The sequence below is a fragment of the Tenebrio molitor genome, chromosome 2 (genome assembly GCF_963966145.1).
Source record: "Tenebrio molitor chromosome 2, icTenMoli1.1, whole genome shotgun sequence".
Lineage (NCBI taxonomy): Eukaryota > Metazoa > Arthropoda > Insecta > Coleoptera > Tenebrionidae > Tenebrio > Tenebrio molitor.
In genome coordinates this window covers 853097-868655 of record NC_091047.1, presented here as the reverse complement: position 1 = coordinate 868655, position 15559 = coordinate 853097, and the positions used below count along the sequence as shown (strand labels likewise).

Genomic DNA, 15559 nt, shown 5'->3' with positions numbered 1-15559 from the left:
TCCTCTGCTGTGACATCGCGTGTAACGATCTACGGAGGTCGCTCGTAAAGTATTCACACGATATCCTTTTTGCCGGGATGACGACAGACAGACGAACTTTGCACGTCTCGACAGATCAAAGCGGTCGCTGCACTTCCAAGAGAGACGTCGCTGCAGCTCCGACGCTTCCATCGTGTCATTTCCAGAGAAATGTGAAAATTATTTCCATATGAAAACACCCGCGAAACCGAAAACAGATTCGGTTGCCGTTTTGCACGTTTACACAACCGTTACGTGCACGACATGTATATGTATTTTCCGCATTTTCCTCCTGATTGTGTTTTTACGCCCTTGGTGCACCTGTAGCTCGGCCGATTAATTTTTATCGCCCCATAAAAACTTTAGTCGTCGTAAAATCACGATTTCGATCGCATAATTACCCATCATGATAGTTGTAAAGCTGACCGCGGGATGGCTCCGCTTCGACAACCGCCGCACAAAGGGGGAGAAAAATCGCCCGACAGAACATAATTTCCCTCCGATAAATTACGTTTATCGCCGTCATTTTTCTTCCCCTTTTATTTGGCAATTCCATCTCGTGTAGTGTTTTGTTCGGGGGACAACGTGGGGGAAACCGTGCGAAAGCCTCACCTGGGAGAATGGAGATGGTTTTGAGGGCGCGCAGGACGCGGAACGTCCTCAATCCGGCCAGGTTTCCCACTTCCATCCCGATGGTGGCGTAACCGCTGGTGATGACGACGAAGTCCAACCAGTTCCACGGATTCCTCAGATATGTGTACTTGTTCAGTATAAAACCCTTAGCGATGCCCTTTATTATCATTTCAGCCGTATATATGGCTAAAAAAATATACCTGGAACAAGGCGTGCGGTTAGTGGGCCGAGAAGTACATGGGCGGTCCTACGATTTACGTAGTAACTAGTCGTGTTGGACACCACGTGATGTGTACTTCTCGATTTGAACGTACTCTATCGACAAACCGAAGACGCGGTCCGGTTCGACACCCCCGGGCCGCTCGCTGGCGAATTATTTACGGCCCCGGTCGAATTCGAGCTGGAAGGGTTGGCCCTTAATCCTCCCATGCCGGCGTAATCACCCCGTGAATGGGTAACGAGCGGTCGTACCTCGACCCCCGCAATCCCCCAGGTTCAACAATGAACTTTTATCGACAGTCGTCATCGATTTAACAATTAAACCAGTCAAGGCTGGAACCGGCTTGATTTTATTCGTGTAATAAGAAATGATAATGAATGCGGTTGTTGAAACATTTGTTTGTTCGCGAAGGCAAAGTGTCATCGGTGATCTGCGTAATTCGCAACTACGTCGCCTTAATTAAATAGGAAATGCACTCGAAAAAAGTCTGCTCTTCTCGGAAATAAACAGAGGAGTGTCGTCGCTAGAAGTGGTCGCGGATTGCGTGGGGGGTGGGCGAATCTCATTACATTCTTCATCTTATCTCTGCCCTCGGCTCTGTTTTCCGCTTTTTGTTCAGGGGAAGTCTGCGTGTGACGGAGCCACCTGCTCCGGATGCGGACAGGTCAAGGCAAACACAAAAAAAATAATTTTGACCCCTCCGTGGCACTTCGTAAGATAATTTTTTGCCCCGCACGGGCAACTCCAAATTCGGTCTTGATCGTCGGGACGATGGAAATTCCATCCGCGAGGGTCGTCCAGAATTCAAACCAACCGCAACGGCTCTCATTTTTATTTCAAAAAGTGGGACGCGCACGTCCGCCTCCGGGAAACGCTCGTCGGTCCGGTCGTCGGCTCGCGCGCGCGTAAATATTATGAAAAATCATCCCCCTTTGCGGCTTAAATATTTCAACAACAATAACATCATGCGGCTCGGCAATTTACCCCGCACCGTGACCGTATTCAATCCGCTTTCCGGGATGCCTCCGGAATTACAAAGAGCCCGGACGCACACACGCACAATCGCGATCCCCGGGATCTTGCAGTTCGATGACGACGGCCGTTCATCGTTTTTCGTGGGGCACGACGCGCGTGTTTGTTCAGGTTAGTCTGATAAGTAAACAATGGAAACCGATCGTTTGTTTGGGCTCTCCTCCACCAGGAGATGGCGACCGACGATAACGCGACCGAGCGATCTTTCGGCCGCGCCATAATGCGATAAAAACAAACGGGCTTGTTCACGGACGCGCATAAAAGGGGAAACGGCAGCGAGCTCGTGATTTGTATCAATTTTATTGTACGCAACTTATCTACGAGTATTATGGATGTGCACGACGGAGCAAATGAGATTTGAGGCCTGAATAATGCAAAAAATATTCTGCAACTGCGATGCGACGGGGGTGGAACGGGGGGCGTATGTTGCTGCGCGCCGCGCGTTGCAGTTCAAGCTTTGGCATACTCACTCGGCTTCTTCAATAGTTTCCGCCATGGCAAGGAAGACGCAGTTGAGCAAAATAGTGGCCATAACTAAATAATCGAAGTACTGGTTGGTGCACAAGTATATGCACGCTTTTCTAACAGAACTGAACGGACTGAAGAAGAAGAACGAACTGGTGGCTGTGAATCGATGGATGTAGTTCTTGCGAAACCTCTTGGAGACCACGCAGAAGGTCTGCAACCAAGAAAACAAACACAATAAATACGATCGCTTGTCGATTTTGATTCGGAACGATGCAAACACGTGGAAAATTTCGCCCGAATCCGCTTGAATTTTTTTCGACAAGGTAAATACGCGGCCATATTGATTTTAGCTTGGCAAAACGCAAACATTCCATTTTGCGGAAAAATAATCTTCCTTTGTTATTGTCTGGGGGCTGGAAGTAAGCCGACCGACGTAATCTCGCGGTCTCTCGTTCCGCCACTCCACAATTGAGTTTTTCCCCGAACAAAATCGACGATCGGTCAACCCCACCGCGGCCCCCCAAAAACCATTTCAACCATTCTTGGACACCGGCGAGACTCGCCGCCGCCGTTAAATTCCGAGCCGTAAATCTTGCCCCCGCGTCTGAATCAAAGATTTCGGTCGAGTTTTACGGACGTCGGTATGGGGGTGGCGTTGTAAATTTTGCAAATTTTTGCGTCCGCAAGGGTGTTCTCGCGTTAATTATGCAGGCGGCCGTGAAGCCACCCCAAATTTTTCATCAGATCGTCTCGGCCTGTCGTAAATCGTGTGAAGATTGGCCGTTTTCCGGGGGACGAAACGTCGATGCTCGCCGAAATTAGCTTTCTTGAATGAAAGCTTCCAGCTGGCGGATCTCCCGCCCCCCGACCATTACCCAGATTGGTAGTCGACGTCTCGAAGAATTAGCGAGGGCGGATCCCCCGGGCCCAATTATACCCCGGCCGATTTTAATCAAACCGATTGATCGCATCAACGCCACGTCCTGGCTGTCTCGTTAGGCGATCGGGGACGGTGTGACGCGTGAATGAACCGCCGCCAACAAAGAACCGTTCTCTTTTTTGGGCGCCGCCGCCACGATGGAACGATTAGATTACGTAATTTGCCGGCGAACCGACATGACAGCCCCGTCGGAAACTTGTTGATGTGTACCGAAGAGAAAAATTTTCATTTGCCGAGTCGGCTCGCTTCGCATGCTCCAAGTTTCTTTAATTAATGTAAACAAACCCCGAGGAGGCGGCGCTCCCCTCGCAGCTGGATATACACGGAGATTGGAAACAAAACCGAGATGCACTAGGCCGTGAAAATTGCCTCCAGACGATGTCATGTCGCACAACAACCTCTAATCAACGCTCGCTTCTTACAGAAACTACTCTACTCAACTCCAGTACGAGATTTTCACATCTAAACAACATCCAGTTGCTCGAAAACGTAATTACAACGTTCGTAGAAACACAAATTTTCACTGTGACTCGAGTAATCTCTTTTACGTCCGTCGGTTGAATTAGCGTTGTTTTGGAACCAGCGGCGCTACGTCAGTTGGGCTACTAGATTTTCGACTTCCCAGCAGCAGCAGCGTTGTGAACAGTTTCGGTGGGAACGTGGCCTGTCAGAACGGAGATCAACGGAAAATCAACGTGAAAATAACGTTTCGAGTTTGTACGATTCTCGCTCGAAGAGATGCAACTTTTTGTACCAGCGCGTTCCCCTCGTCGAAACAGAAACAAATACACTGAAAATTCAGAAATATGTGTCAGGAATCGAAACGTAGCCAGTCAATAGTGACGGTTCAATAAAACGTCAAGAAAAGGTGTTGCCTCCGACGGAGCTCCAGGATAGCGCGACTCCACCAGCAAAAAGACGATAGGTTTTATACGTTCCTGGAAAAGAAACCCAACTCTTCGTCCACTTAACCACCCTGCTGAATTATCCCGAACTCGGATACGTTTATTGCTAATGGCCGCCATAAAACGAATTTTTCATAACCGACATAAAAAGCCGACTTTATCGACTGGGAGCCGCATCTGGCTAGTTTCATAAAAAAAAATAACCAGGCTAAATCGCAATTAGCGTGGCGCATCTTGACGTTTATATAAAAAACACCACCGGTGGTTGATAGATTCGGCAGGAACGGGGTCGTTTTCGTTCCGGCGTTTGATATGCAGTTGGCGTGACGGCGAATCGCCGCCCCCCGAAATGTAAATTTAGCATGGACTGCGACTTCACATCGATTCTTGGTCGGCATGGAGGAAGAAACGACCCCCGGACAAGACGTGACGGTTTTGGCGGTTCATGTTTACGTCGAAGTCGTTAATTTTTCAATGGGTTGATTGATGACGTTGAAAAAACTTCGGTCAGAGAGTTCAATAATACACGAAGGAAAAGCAACGATTCGCTGTGATTTTCTCGGTGCTGGACGCGATTTGCCCTCGAAGGGTGATCAAGAAGGACTGTTTGAGTTGGTAATACTGAATTTTATTTTTAAATGCTACAACTGGAGTACTTTTGCTAGTTGACAGTTGACAGCTTGACAGTGAAAACAATTGTTCTGTATTTCAAATTTAATTTCTTTCTCAAGATCATTTTTTAATTATAGTCCGATGTATCAATTAAAAAACAGAACAACTGCTATACTGCTATCTCTTTTCAACATAATGTAAAACGTAAAACGAGCCATTGAATTCTTGTAGGTATTGTATTAAGCGCGTCCCACTATACATCTCGCTTTAGCACGTGAGATTAGAGCAAGACGCGAGTTGTACGTTTATTACATTAGTGACGTCAAATTTTTAGGTTAGGTTTTCTGTTTTACTTAATTTTGCTTGAAATTTCCGCCGTATGATGCCAAAGAAAAGCTAAGCAACTCTTTCTTGAACAGCAGCCACTGGCAGAAACGGACCATTATTCGTAAAAAACATTAACAAATTTTTTATTAGCGTGTAAGGGCATTGACCTTACGTGGCATTGCCGAAACAAAATCTAGGCAGAAAGAAAAGGTGCGTTCTTTCGGTGCATAAAATAAATCTACTGAAACCGGTAGTTCAAAATTTGGCGTTCTATTGCATCAACATTTTCTGAATCTTCCCACTATTCAAACCATGTTTAAACATCGTAGCCAAGGAGGTTACTTTAACCTCCTTGATCGTAGCGTTAGTAGGAAGATTGGTTTGCGCGCGAAACTGAGGCAATCTGTCACAGAACGGAACGAACTAATGTCTATGGGGCTAACGGAATTAGGTGTTGGTGTTCTGTGCTGGGAGTTGAGGTTAGGATCAGAAATTATAGTGAATTGAGGAAATTAATCGAAAATCTACGATGACGTTTGACGTTTGTCCGAGAAACCGCTGCTAGCCGTTCTTTCGACAGCCCTAACTTCTGCTACCAGTGGATTTATTTATTGCACCAACAGAACGCACCTAAAGACAGTCCAAACCTGGTTGTTTAGTGCTGTTTTCAACAACTTTTAATATATTTTACCTATCACAAAGTATCAAAAATGAAAACGGAGGAATGAATTTGTAGAAAAATCATGAAAACACCAAAGAACAACTCAAAATCTCCAAAATTGAAATTTGTAATGATATTTGTCTCATAACCTACCATTTTGTCGTTGTTAATGTTACGTCATATATCTGTCAAATGAAGTAACAAAACATATCCGATTGCAGTGCAAATAGCCAAATAAAAAATGTTCTTAATTGTATTGCCAACACAACAAGTCCTTCTTGATCACCTGTACCATGGAATCTACTCAGAAATTGTCTGTTGTTTTAGTTGTCATCATTGCTACCGGTGATGGTTGAAAAGGGGTATAAATTTGGTTTTAAGTGCGCCTGACGGTCGTGGAGCCCTTGTAGAGCCAAGAATTTAAGTTGTCAGCCCTGCGAAGCCTCCATAAACTCGGCATCATCCTCGCGTCTCCTCTGACACTCCGACACGTGTTTCTTAAGCGGCGTTCGGCGGTAAACGAAAGTAATTGCCGTAAAACATCGATGAAAAAGGGCATAAACTCGAGAAGGGGACGATAAAGCGAAATACTTGAAACGTAAAATGATCTATTTTGGGTTTCATCGGAACCGTCCTATTTAGACAGTAAATAACAAAGGAAATTGCTCTCAAAGCGTACAAATTATACCAGAATTGGCGTCTAAGAGACAGCCGAAATGTTTCGAAATTTCCAGTCCGGAAAGTTCGTGCCGAAACTAATTAAACTTATGACAGAAGTGACATTTCGGGTGATGTATACAGCGCCATATTAGGCGCGTAATTCAAAATAATGTCCCGTCGAGGGGAAAAATCTCCGAGAAAAAAAAAAACACAACCAAAGTTTGAATCGTGTGCGGTTTGTCCAAACTTATCGCATAAATTTTAATAAGCTTCGGTTAGTTTTTCACGTGAAGTTGTGCAATTCGCGGCGAGCGTAATTTGCGCGTCTTTGTGTCCCAGCCTGCTTTGATCAGCCCACGAAACGGGCAGATGTTTCGGGGCAACAATCCAACGAGTCGTGCACTAATTTATGCGAATTTTTCGTGATTCCAGGTGGATTTATCGCCCACGGTTCTGTTTATACACCCGCGTCCGTAAATAAAGTATTTGCGGGCCACTTGGTCGTAAATTACGAGAGCGACACGAGCGCCACCTCGCCCGTTTATGCATATTTATGGGACGGACACGGAATCTAATCGGCGGCTCTTCTCCATCCGATTAAACTCAAAGTAACTGTCTGAGGATGGGACGAGCAGTTCTCTTCAAAGACACGAAAGGTTACCGCCATTTTGGACCTTTGACGGCGGCCGAACGCTTTGCCAAAGGATCGAGCTCAAATTGAACAAACACGTAACAGTAAGGTGCAATTTGTCCGATTTATTACACAATTAGACGCCTTTAATGTTTCCTTTGACATTCGAAAGAGGAAACTATAAACCGGCGTTAATGCATCGGTCATAAGACTTTACATAAATATACTGCTTTCAGTACCTACTCGTTACGGGAGACGTGTGCGACGCAAGAAGGCTGTGGATACTTCCAGATCGCCTTCTGTCAACTCTGAGACTCTCTGCTCAGGGCTGAGGAACTCAGAGTTGTCATTCCTTGAAACTATCGTCGATTTTGCACGAGCTAGTCCGAGTGGTCATCACATTCAGTCTCAGAGTTGTCAAAACGCTGAGCTCGAAACAGAACCGTCAAATAACTCTGAGCCAAAATCCTGAGTGTGCTTTGTTCGGGGTCAAATTTGGCGAACCGCCGACCAGCGGCGGGTCGCTTGTGTGCGTGGCACCCCATCAATTCCCCGGTCTGCTCGCCACCCCCAAATTACTTTGATCAATCAATTTTGCGTAAATCCGTCACGCTCGCGCTCTCCGTTTACGCAAGAATTAACCCCCCGTTCCGTCTCGATTAATTAAAATTAAACAAACTATCCGCCCCTTCGGCCCCCGAATCAGTTCCGATCAATTATCCCCGACTCGCACCCTCTCCCGTGGTTTTCCCTTTCGTCGGGGGGTTCCGTGCCGAGCAAGCCGTCACCACCTTATTTCGACAAACCCCATTCGTCGAATCGATAGGCGCGTCAGGTGGTGTTAGTTAGACTGTTATGTGACGGCATTAATTCCCCTGAAATCGTGCGGTCCGAACCGCAACAGCCGCCCTCCAGGCGACAAGGGGGTGGAAAATCTTCCGCCGCCAATTCAACTCTGAGGTATTTTCTTTAGGCTCTTAACATTCCGGCCGGTTCTTTGTTGGCGTGTTCTTTGAGGGCTCCGCATGGATCTAATGCATAATTCCGTATGAAAAATGAGGCCACGGCGGTCGCCGCCCCGGGGGAATAGCGCCGACTACGGTTCCTACACCTCGGACGGTGTATTAGGGATGCCGCCACCGAATCCTGCGTCGTTCCAGAGATGAGATGCGGCGGGTGGACATCGGAATTGGGGGTCTTAATTTGCAATTAAGTGGAGGATGCGGCGACGATGCAACTTGTGGAGGGTTGGTTCCCCTTTTGGATAACCAAAATCCTTGATTCATGCCGCATATGCGGTGCAATCGGGGCTCCACTTTTCAATGTTCTTTCTCTACTTAGTGGTCACGCCAGAAACACCAACTGCTGAACAGTACTAGCTTTCAACAGACACTTCTTTTACACTTAAAATAATGTATATCTAGTGAATCTCTGACAAAGTTCTTACGTGGTCAGTAGAATTTTTATATTAATTTCCAGATCGCCAAATATTAACAATAAAATGATATTTTTATTTTAATATCTAATTATGTAGATCCTCCAGTTTCATGTCGTTACTTAAATCTGATAAAAATAAATAAAGATTCATTGAAAATTAACTAAAGTTATATTTTCTGCTTATGCGACTTTTTCATAAAATAAATTGCTTCTCTTGACGAAAACGCGTTTTAATAACCTTTATTTGAAAGAAAAAAAAAACAGAAAACAGAATACAGTGGGCGAAGTCTAACTTGCGCTACTTCACTCAACCCACATTACGTTCTTCAGAGAGAAAAAAATTAACAAAGAGATTAAAGCTGATCGCTGCAGACAAAAGGAAAGCTGTTAAAGGAAAAAATCACTCACTTTTTTGACGAACAAAAAATTCTCATTTAAACGTTCTTTTTAAGGAATAAGGTACGGTTAAGGTGAGAGTTCACTAGTCAACTTTGTGTGAAAATTCTCTTGAAAAACTCATTTTTTAAATATTTTCGAGCGATGCATTCTTTCAAATTTTGCGACAATATTTAATAAATAATATTTTTATGGGGTTTGTCATACGTAGGATGCAAACTAGTGTATACCCACCCTTAGAATCCCTTGTTACCGGCATTATCAAAGAGAAACCAATTAATCTGTTCCAGTCTATTTATAATCTCTTTGAAATAAATGTCGGCTTATAATAACACTCAGATATAAATTAATTTACGATAATAGGTACAGAGACTATTAAATAAAGAATTTTTTCAGCAATAATCAATAAACCTGTAATGACGAAACTACGTCAATAGATTAACACCACGCAATATCATAAAATGAAAACTTTTCACAGATGTATTGAATTTTTTAAGACATTTCTTCACTGCTTCCCGAGTAACAAAAAGTTCAGAAAGAAATTGTTTCTGGCTAGAAAAAGACTACAATCTTTTGCGGGATCGAATATTAAATTTAAAGTTTTCAGAAGATTAAATTAAAGATGAGTCACGAAGTAGACTCCCAAGATGTGTTGTTACTGAAGAATACATGAGGAGAATTGAAGAAATTATTATCCAGTATTGAAGAATGACTATTACGGAGGAAGATTTAGTTTTGGGACGAGTGTACATTATTTTAAGTGATCGCTTAGGAGTCTTAGGTCCCTTTCTGAAGAGAATTGTAAGAATCAAAGACTGGTGCGTAGTTACGTCCACAGTAATAGTTTTTCGAGATTGCAAAGCGATGGTTTATGATCTTCATCGATTATTTACCAAACTAAACCTGACATATTGTTGTTAGATTATTTTGAGAGATCCACGGAAGCAAACCCTTCTCTGCAAAAGTTTCAAAAGTTAGCGACAACAGGACAATGCACGCGTGGATAGACCATGCATTAACAATGGAGATTATCAGGAATTAAACTGAAGACTACTTTCCTGTTGTCTCTGTTCCCCCGAGCCATTTCCATTTGCTTTTGCAGCTGGAAATATCTCTCCGAGACATCATTTTAGTCCGAGAGACAAATTAAAGAAACTCCTCTTCAATTGTTTGAGATTGGAATTAGAAAAGTAGGTCGTAGAAGATAAAATAAAATAGTGTTATTGGGAAGACAAATATCTAGTAAATACTTAGGAAGTGAATCGTTTATTGAGGAGAAAAAATCGTTTTCCTTCTGCAGTTTTTCAAGAAATGTTTTACATTCGAATTCTTTTTGTTCAGCAGTTAGCCATAAATCTCGATAAAATAGTTATAATTGATGTTGTTTAAGTGTGTTCAGCATAAAAAAAGAAAATTAAATTTCAATGGCGTTGTAATAAACAATGAGTATTTCACGTTTTACGAGAAATCACTCGTCGGTGGTCTATTTTCAAGGCATTATGTATTGTTTTAACCTATTTTTACATAAAAATAAATAGACAAGATGAAATCGGAGAACATAACAAGGTACAAAAAACTATAAATTCCTAAAACATGTAAACTTAAACGAATTTTGAGAGAATTTATTAATCAATAAAAATACAATGGAACCAAAAAAACTAAAAGTGGAAGTCGTAAATTTTACATTTTACTTTTTTTTGCATATCGTAATGAAAGTGGCACTTTTTCACACGAAAAATCGTAGTGAAAGTAGCACTTTTTTACATGAAACATCGTAGTGGGAGTAGTACTTTTTTGCATCATTTTATTCCATTTTCTTGGAGATGATTGTCAAAGCATCCCTATTTTTTTTTGTAATTTTTCATAAATCCTTTTAGACCAAATTTCTCAACTTACATCGATATGCAAAAAAATAGTGTGTACAACACGTTATAAAAGTCTCTTTTTTTCACTTATTTGCTTGATTAACTCGTTAATCAAACTTCAAATTTATGAAAAAAAGTATGACTTTCATATTCAAAATTGACTTCAAAACTTTTTTAACTGGACACATTTTTGGGAGAATTTAAGCCTTTCAAAAAAAATATTGTTCATTAAAATAAGTAAGTACCAATTTCCTCACAAAATTATTAATACCACGGATGTCTTTTTTTATACAGGTTGATTCATACAGTCTCATACATATTTTAACCAGTAACAGATTCCAGACAGGCTCTTGACAATAAAATTTTAAGTCATACATCAAAAATTGGCAAAAATTACCATATCGGTTTTTTCACTATTAGTAAATGCCATTTTTCGCTAAATTATTAAACTTTACGTCCAATGTATAAGAAATATCATGAATGTCATAATAGAAGCAAACAATTATGTATTGCTATAGAGAAAATATTGGTATTATAAAGTTCGCTCTAGTTTCATTTTGACAACAATGCCTGACAGCTTGTTTCAACGTAAAATGTTTTCCTTTATCTGCAGTTCTTAAAGGTGGTAGTACACTCTTCAACATGCTTTATATTCAACAATTTTAACTTTAGAACCTAGACATTTTTGTAAGAGTGTCTATGGGTTGGAATCTACCACCGGTTAAAGTTTGTATGATACTATATAAATCACCCTGTATATTGGGTGTTTATTTAAATTTCTCCTTAAAGTAGGCGTTGAAGAGTCGATTGTGAACGCACCACTCGTCAGTCTACTGAGGTCTAATGAGGTTAGATTTAAACAGCTGATCCCTGATCCGTAATCCGTGGTGCGTTCACAATCGACTCTTCAACGCCAACTTTGAAGAGAAATTTAAATGAACAGAACGAACACTCTCAGATATATACAAGGTGTTTCACGTAACTTTCCAACCCTAACGAAATTTAAATACAAAAAAAAGTTCAAGACTATAAATTAAATTGGCAATTTGACAGTCATAAACGTCAGGGGTTTCCAAAAATATGATAATTAAATTATATTTTTTGGTATCTAGCATTTTGTGACTACTGAATATTGAGTTGCATATATTCGGCGTAGATCTCAGAAAGTTACGTGAAACACCTTGTATATGCTATACTTGACGCTGGTCACATAATTTCATCATTTTAGCCACTTTATAATTTACAAATTAAAAAAATCTCCTTTTTTTTCCTCCACTCTCAATAATTTCTTTCTCACACTTCACACATTCCTAAATTTTATTGCATTTTTTTTAAGTTATTTTTATGGCTATATGGTTACATTGGGGGACATCAATTTTGTTCAGTCCTTTTTAGCACTTTCTCTTACTCTACAGTGTTTAAAATAGACAATTTGAATATTTTTAGAAATTACTCAGCCGATAACCCAATTCTCATCTTTTCATCTTCAAAATACAGGGTGTAACAGAAAAAAGTGCATTTATTTTAACAGGTAACAAAGTTTCTTGGAATTTGTAAAATTGAATTGCCATTTGTTCCCCCCTTTATTTTGACGTGCCGTTTTTAAACAGGAATCGTAAAAACTGAATGTTTTTATTCCCTTTGTATTGCACTTTTTATTCATTGTTTTTTACCCATCAGTATGTTTTGCAGTAATGTTTTTTACGAAATTGCGCTTCATGAATAAAAAGGTTTCACTTTCGTTTGTGTTTTGTTTCTTTATTAAACGTATTTAGATTAAAATTGTTCCATAGGGGCGGGTAAGCAAATCTTTTGTGGAATTAGATTAATTTTTAAAACCCTTCAGAATTTGTTTTCGAAAAAAAATTATTTAGAAAAGTTGTTGTAGTAGATGAGTCCTATTACCAGTTAAAATAAATGCACTGTTTTCTGTTACACCCTGTATATACCTACTGGATAACTTCTCATTCAATTTTCTGTCAGTGTCGTAGCGACACTGCCAATCAAAAATGCATTTTCAAAAAAAAAATCAAATCGATTCTTAATTTTAGTCGAAATTTGTTTGCAATATATTTTTACAACTTTATAATTTTCATTGCAAAATAATAATATTCTCAATTGAAACTCTGTTACAAACCTAAACAATAATTACAATAATACACAAATAAATTTCAGTTTACAGTGAAACAGCAACGTTGCTAGGCCCGACCCTGTTCATAATCCAAGAGGGATTCATTGTGTTTCAATTGTTACAACTTCTACCTCAAACCATTATTCGTTACCTTCATTAACCGAGAAAACCCGTCTATAGAGACCAAAAAAAACTGAAACAAAATAAATTATTGTTCCCAGCATCAAATTCCTCCTCGGAATCTCTCCAGACTCCATTTCGACGAAATTCTCCTCCTTTTGTCAATCCAAATTTCTGGCACATTTTAAGCAGCTCGTCGACAATTTTTCCTTTCGCGCGAACTTCACACCCATTAACGCCACACAAAACTTCACCCTTTTGCTTTTGTTGCCGTGTTAACGCTCCAGATCGTCGAAATTCCGATTCCGTGCCAAAGTTAAATATGCCGCGAATTATGCAAAATGCATCCCTCGTCGCCCCATCATAAATCTCTTCCATCATCCAGATTCGTATTCGTCTCCGATTCCACACGAAACCGCCTCAATTTCGAACGTAACAACTCACGACACGTCCGCCAAGCATGCTACTGGCTCAGAAGACCCCCCACTATGCTAGAATAAGAAGATCCTAGTGAGCATGCAAGAGTGTCTCTCAGAGTACCAGTAACGATATCTGGTGTCGAAAACTGTATAGATCATGTACAGAAGAAAAAAAATCAAACCAGTACTGAGGGTATAGTAGTATTACCTTTGAGTTGCATCACTACGCAGGCAGAAGTGAAAGAAGAGTTTGTAGTGTAGTAGTGCCAAATCTACGAGATGATAGAGAGCAAAAAGTCCAACTACCATTACATTGTAAATGATCGTAAATCAATCTACTGATGCTTCCAAAAGGAGATAAAACGGCAAAGAGCTCGTCCCCCAGGTGACGGATCCGCGACGATCCGTCTTCGGCCGGATGGGCCAAACGAAAGAACGAGCTCCTCCACGTCTATTGACTTTAATTACTCACCAAACAACGCAAACTTTACTTACTGGGACCTGGCAAAACACATACCATTAAAATTTTATTCAATACAGGGTGCGTCGAGGAGGTGGAGGTGGAGGGTGGTCGGTTTTGTAAAAGGGGATTATGTAGACGTGTACGAACTAATTTAACTTCTCTCCGTGTGCGTACAATAATAATAAAACCGCGTTCTAATTGGACCCCGCACTTCTTTTCCACCGAATATTTCACATAAATTAAATCGCCAGACAGGTTCTAACTAGTTCTTTCCCGAGATGTATCGCATCGGAGGCGGCCGTTTAACACAGGACAGGAAATTTATCTCAGAAAAGCTTCTCGGAGGACGCGATCTCGATGATAAATAAGATAGAATACGTCCACTGATAGAATGCAGTTTTATAAATATCCATAGATAACAAAATCCCCAAACCATAACATTGAAATATTAACAAAGTATCATAGATTGTGTTGGTAATATCTTGAAACATTCGCGCTGATTCTCATTGGTTGTTATGAAACCCACGCGAAAAATAAATTATATGACATTTCAGATTTGAAACTGTTCGAAAATGTATTGTGGGTTGCATTTTTAATTCCGTCCTGAAATACCCTTTATTAATAAAACCTAAAATATTACTCCTACTATACTGAAGTTTTCTTCCGTCTTTCCTAAGTGCAAACATGCAGAATAATAAATAAAATATCACGTGTAGGCAAACCTGCTCTTTCCATTTTTTTAAATTTCGCACCCAATCTATTTGTTGTAGCGTTGAGTGAATATTTTTAGTAACATTTATGTCAAGCAATCTACAGCGTGGTCAACAATGACTGAGTCTGTTGGCAATGAAACAATTGAAAAATATTGGTGTTTTTCTGTTTGATAATTGGCACTGACCGGATGTTTTAACTTGACACGACATTAAAAAAAAATTAGGTTATGTCGTGTATGTTTATGCTACTACAAAAATGACCCTTTGATGGTAAACGTCAAATTCGCCTGTCAACTCTGTCAAAGCTGACAACCGGAAATCCGTTTATCTAAACCAAAATCATTCGAATTTTCATTGTTACCAACAGATTCAGTCATTCTTGATCACGTTGTATGAGTGGACATCAGAGTATAGCGAAATTAAAAGAGAGGACATTATCGACAAATGCCGTGAGTGTGACAAAGACAGAATGGCACTATTTTTAGGGATTTTTGTGGCTTGAAATTTTACGTGTCAAACAGATTAACTTAACAGTACGCCAATTAAGTGAGATGGAAATATTCGTCACAACTTCTTTATTATCGAGAAGCTTAGGCTCGCGGCTCCCGAATTAAAATCTCGGCTGTTTTGCGAGAAGCGAATCAATTAACGGCGCCCCCTCGCGGGGATGTTATCTAGCTCGGGGCCTGTTTTTCTACCGAAATTCCGAATCATCAATGATGTGGGAAATGTCCGTGTGTGCGTGCGTGAGCACTGACGTGCTTAATTGCAAATGTATTAATTCTAGTTGAACTGACAGTTTCCTGTTGTTATCTGATCTATAAATCATAACAACATGGCCGCTTTTTAACCTAGTAAATTATCACCGCGCTGTATTTACTTCCCAAAAATCGACGCTAATGCTTAAT

At 40.8% G+C, this 15559-nt stretch overlaps 1 protein-coding gene across 6 annotated transcripts in view; it reads right to left on the bottom strand.

The window, feature by feature from the left end:
* Nucleotides 1-15559, bottom strand: part of LOC138123153 (sodium channel protein 60E-like) — a 61602-nt gene that overhangs the window by 15042 nt on the left and 31001 nt on the right. For all 6 annotated transcript variants that reach the window (XM_069037707.1, XM_069037710.1, XM_069037713.1 and 3 more), the window contains exons 2-3: nucleotides 2374-2582; nucleotides 631-851 (exon numbers count right to left, since the gene is read on the bottom strand). In XM_069037707.1, the coding sequence (XP_068893808.1) occupies nucleotides 631-851; nucleotides 2374-2582 (430 nt within the window). The remainder of the gene's footprint in view (nucleotides 1-630; nucleotides 852-2373; nucleotides 2583-15559) is intronic.